The sequence below is a fragment of the Tupaia chinensis genome, unplaced genomic scaffold, assembly GCF_000334495.1.
Source record: "Tupaia chinensis unplaced genomic scaffold, TupChi_1.0 Scaffold149964_1, whole genome shotgun sequence".
In the NCBI taxonomy this organism is placed as follows: Eukaryota; Metazoa; Chordata; class Mammalia; order Scandentia; family Tupaiidae; genus Tupaia; species Tupaia belangeri.
Window position 1 is genome coordinate 28916 of NW_006209805.1, and position 2346 is coordinate 31261.

Here is a 2346-nt window from a genome sequence, read left to right on the forward strand (position 1 = left end):
CATGGCTGACCACAGTTCAAGTCCCGGACCTGGTGGCTTGCTTTCCCACTTTCTCTGTTTCCTTTTAAAAAGATTTGCTGGCAGTTCACATGCAATGCCTGGCAGAGGGTGGGGGTGAGGATTCACCCCCACTGGGATAGCCACGCCACAGTCCCCCACAGTCCCCCCTCAGTCTCTCCTCCCCCAAGGCTGTAGGGCTGCACACACGCCCAACAGTTTCCAAGCCTTTAGGTCTGAGACTCAGCCGTGCACCTGGCCGTGTGAGACCCCGCCACCCTAGCATCCCCACCACTCCTGGCGCCCAGGAACACTGCTGTGACCTCAGAATGCTGGACTGCTCACAGCCCCCCAGAAATCTGCCTAGCCACACCCTCCAGGGCTGTGGAGTGGGCTGGCCCTGTCACCTCCGTGCGACTGCGCACTTGTCCCACCCCGCTCCCCAGGCCGTGAGGGAGGCCACCCGAGGTAAGCAGGGGCTCCAGCACGTAGTCAGGGAAGGATGGACATCGGCTGGGCCTCTGTCTGCATGGCAGGGACAGGGTGGGCCTCCACTTGGAGCTGACGAGGATCCGTGGGTCAGATACGTGGCCCAGGGCCACGATCGTCGGGAAGCCCCACGGGAGTTAACTGAGCAGAAAACAGGTTACACCGTGGCCAAGGCACAAGGTGCTTCTTCCAAGAGTCCAGGTGGAACGGCCGAGTTGGATGTAGCTTTGCTGGTGAGAAAGCACCCACTCCCTCAGGGTGGCCTTTCTCCAGTCCTCTCCAGATCTGGGGTGCACACCCGGTGTTTCCTGAGTCCTGGAGTCAGGACTCAGCCACGCAGCCACCGCCCCAAGCACTGCCTCGCCCGCCTGCTGGCCCGTGGGGACCTGCTGCCCTGGGACCTGGTGTCCCTCTCAGCTTGGCCCTCACACTGGAACCAGAGGGCTTTACCTCCCAGCGCGCTTGCCCAACCCGGGATGCCGCCTCACCCGCTGTTCTGGCTCCCAGCCCAGGGGCAGCACAGCAGGGCCCAGGTCTCGGGCTCACTGCAGCCCTCATTGGGTCACACAAGCAACGGCACCCTGGAGGGGCTCCTGCCCGCAGCCCACACCCAGACGCCACCTACCCCCACTGGTCCCCACACCTGGAGACCCAGCTTCCCAATGAGACCCCTGAAGCCTGGGGTCCTGCACCCAAGTGGTCCTTGACCTGCCACCTCCCTGGACTGGGCGAGGCACCTCACCACCCTCACTTGCTGGCCACCTGCCCAGCCGCCTCTGCGCTCGCAGGCCCTTAGTCTGCTCAGTTGTCCCTTCCAGGGCCACCGTGACGCTCTGCCCAGTCTGGCCCCAATTCTGTCACTGTGCTGTCCACTGACAGGGCCGCCTGTCATCTGCTACCTGTGCCATGGTCCCTGCCCCCTGCCCCCTGCCCCGGCCAGATACCCGCCCTACTGTCCTCGGGACCCACCTGACCAGCACAAGGCACCCTCGGGCTTCAACTCAAGTTTAATAAATAAAACTGCAGGGGCTCAAGGCAGTATCACTTCACAGTGTGGTCCTGGGGGAGGGCGTGAGCAGACGGGACGGGGCTAGGCTGGCTGCCCTGCCCCGGAGGACCCCACTCCAACTTGTAAACAGAAACGTAACAGGACAGGGCTGGGAGAAGAGGACAAGGACCCCGAGACGCCCTGCTGGAGCCTTCCAACAGAGACCTGTGGTGGGCGGTGCTGAGGCCGTGGGCCACCCCTCTGGAGCTCCCTACGCTGGTGCGAGGAAAGGGCAGCACGGGGCATAGCCCCTGCCCCAAGCCCACAGCTGGCTACTGCAGGGGAGGCAAGTGGCGTAAAGTGCGGCTTTTCCTGAAGTGGAGACAGGCGGGGGGGCGCGGGCGGCGAGGTATATGGCTCTGTACCAGGCTGGCACCGAGGGGCAGCCATCCACAGCAGAGCCGAGGGCGCCCAGGAGGGCTGCTGGTGCGGCGTGGCATGTCCTGCCCAGCTCCCCAGGCTGGGCTGGCTGGAAGGACCAAGCCTAAGGACCAGCCTGCACCCAGCTGCCCAGTGGACCCCACGGGGGCGGCAGCCTGGAGTCGGGCGGTGGTGCTGGGCGCTGAGGGCACGGGGTCTCCGTGGCCCTGGTCCAGTCTGTGCAGAGGGGCCTGCAGTCCGGCCGCCTCGTACGAATCCTGACGTGTTCTGAAGCAGGGAAGGCATACCCCGAGTCCCGAGAGAAGGAGGGTCAGGAAGACTGGCAGAGGCAGGTCCACGGTGGCACCAAGTCGAGTCCAGGCCACACGCCTGCCTGCGGCCAGGAATCAACAGGTCATCACGTTACAGCTGCAGGGAGAGACCGAGAGACC

The 2346-nt window shown here is 64.6% G+C and overlaps 1 protein-coding gene across 3 annotated transcripts in view; it reads right to left on the minus strand.

Moving 5' to 3' along the window:
- Nucleotides 1–1475: 1475 nt before the first annotated feature.
- MIER2 (MIER family member 2) overlaps nt 1476–2346 on the minus strand; it is a 26207-nt gene continuing 25336 nt past the window's right edge. For all 3 annotated transcript variants that reach the window (XM_027769544.1, XM_027769545.1, XM_027769543.1), the window contains one exon: nt 1476–2323. In XM_027769544.1, coding sequence (XP_027625345.1) covers nt 2302–2323 — 22 coding nt within the window. In that variant the 3' untranslated portion in view covers nt 1476–2301. The remainder of the gene's footprint in view (nt 2324–2346) is intronic.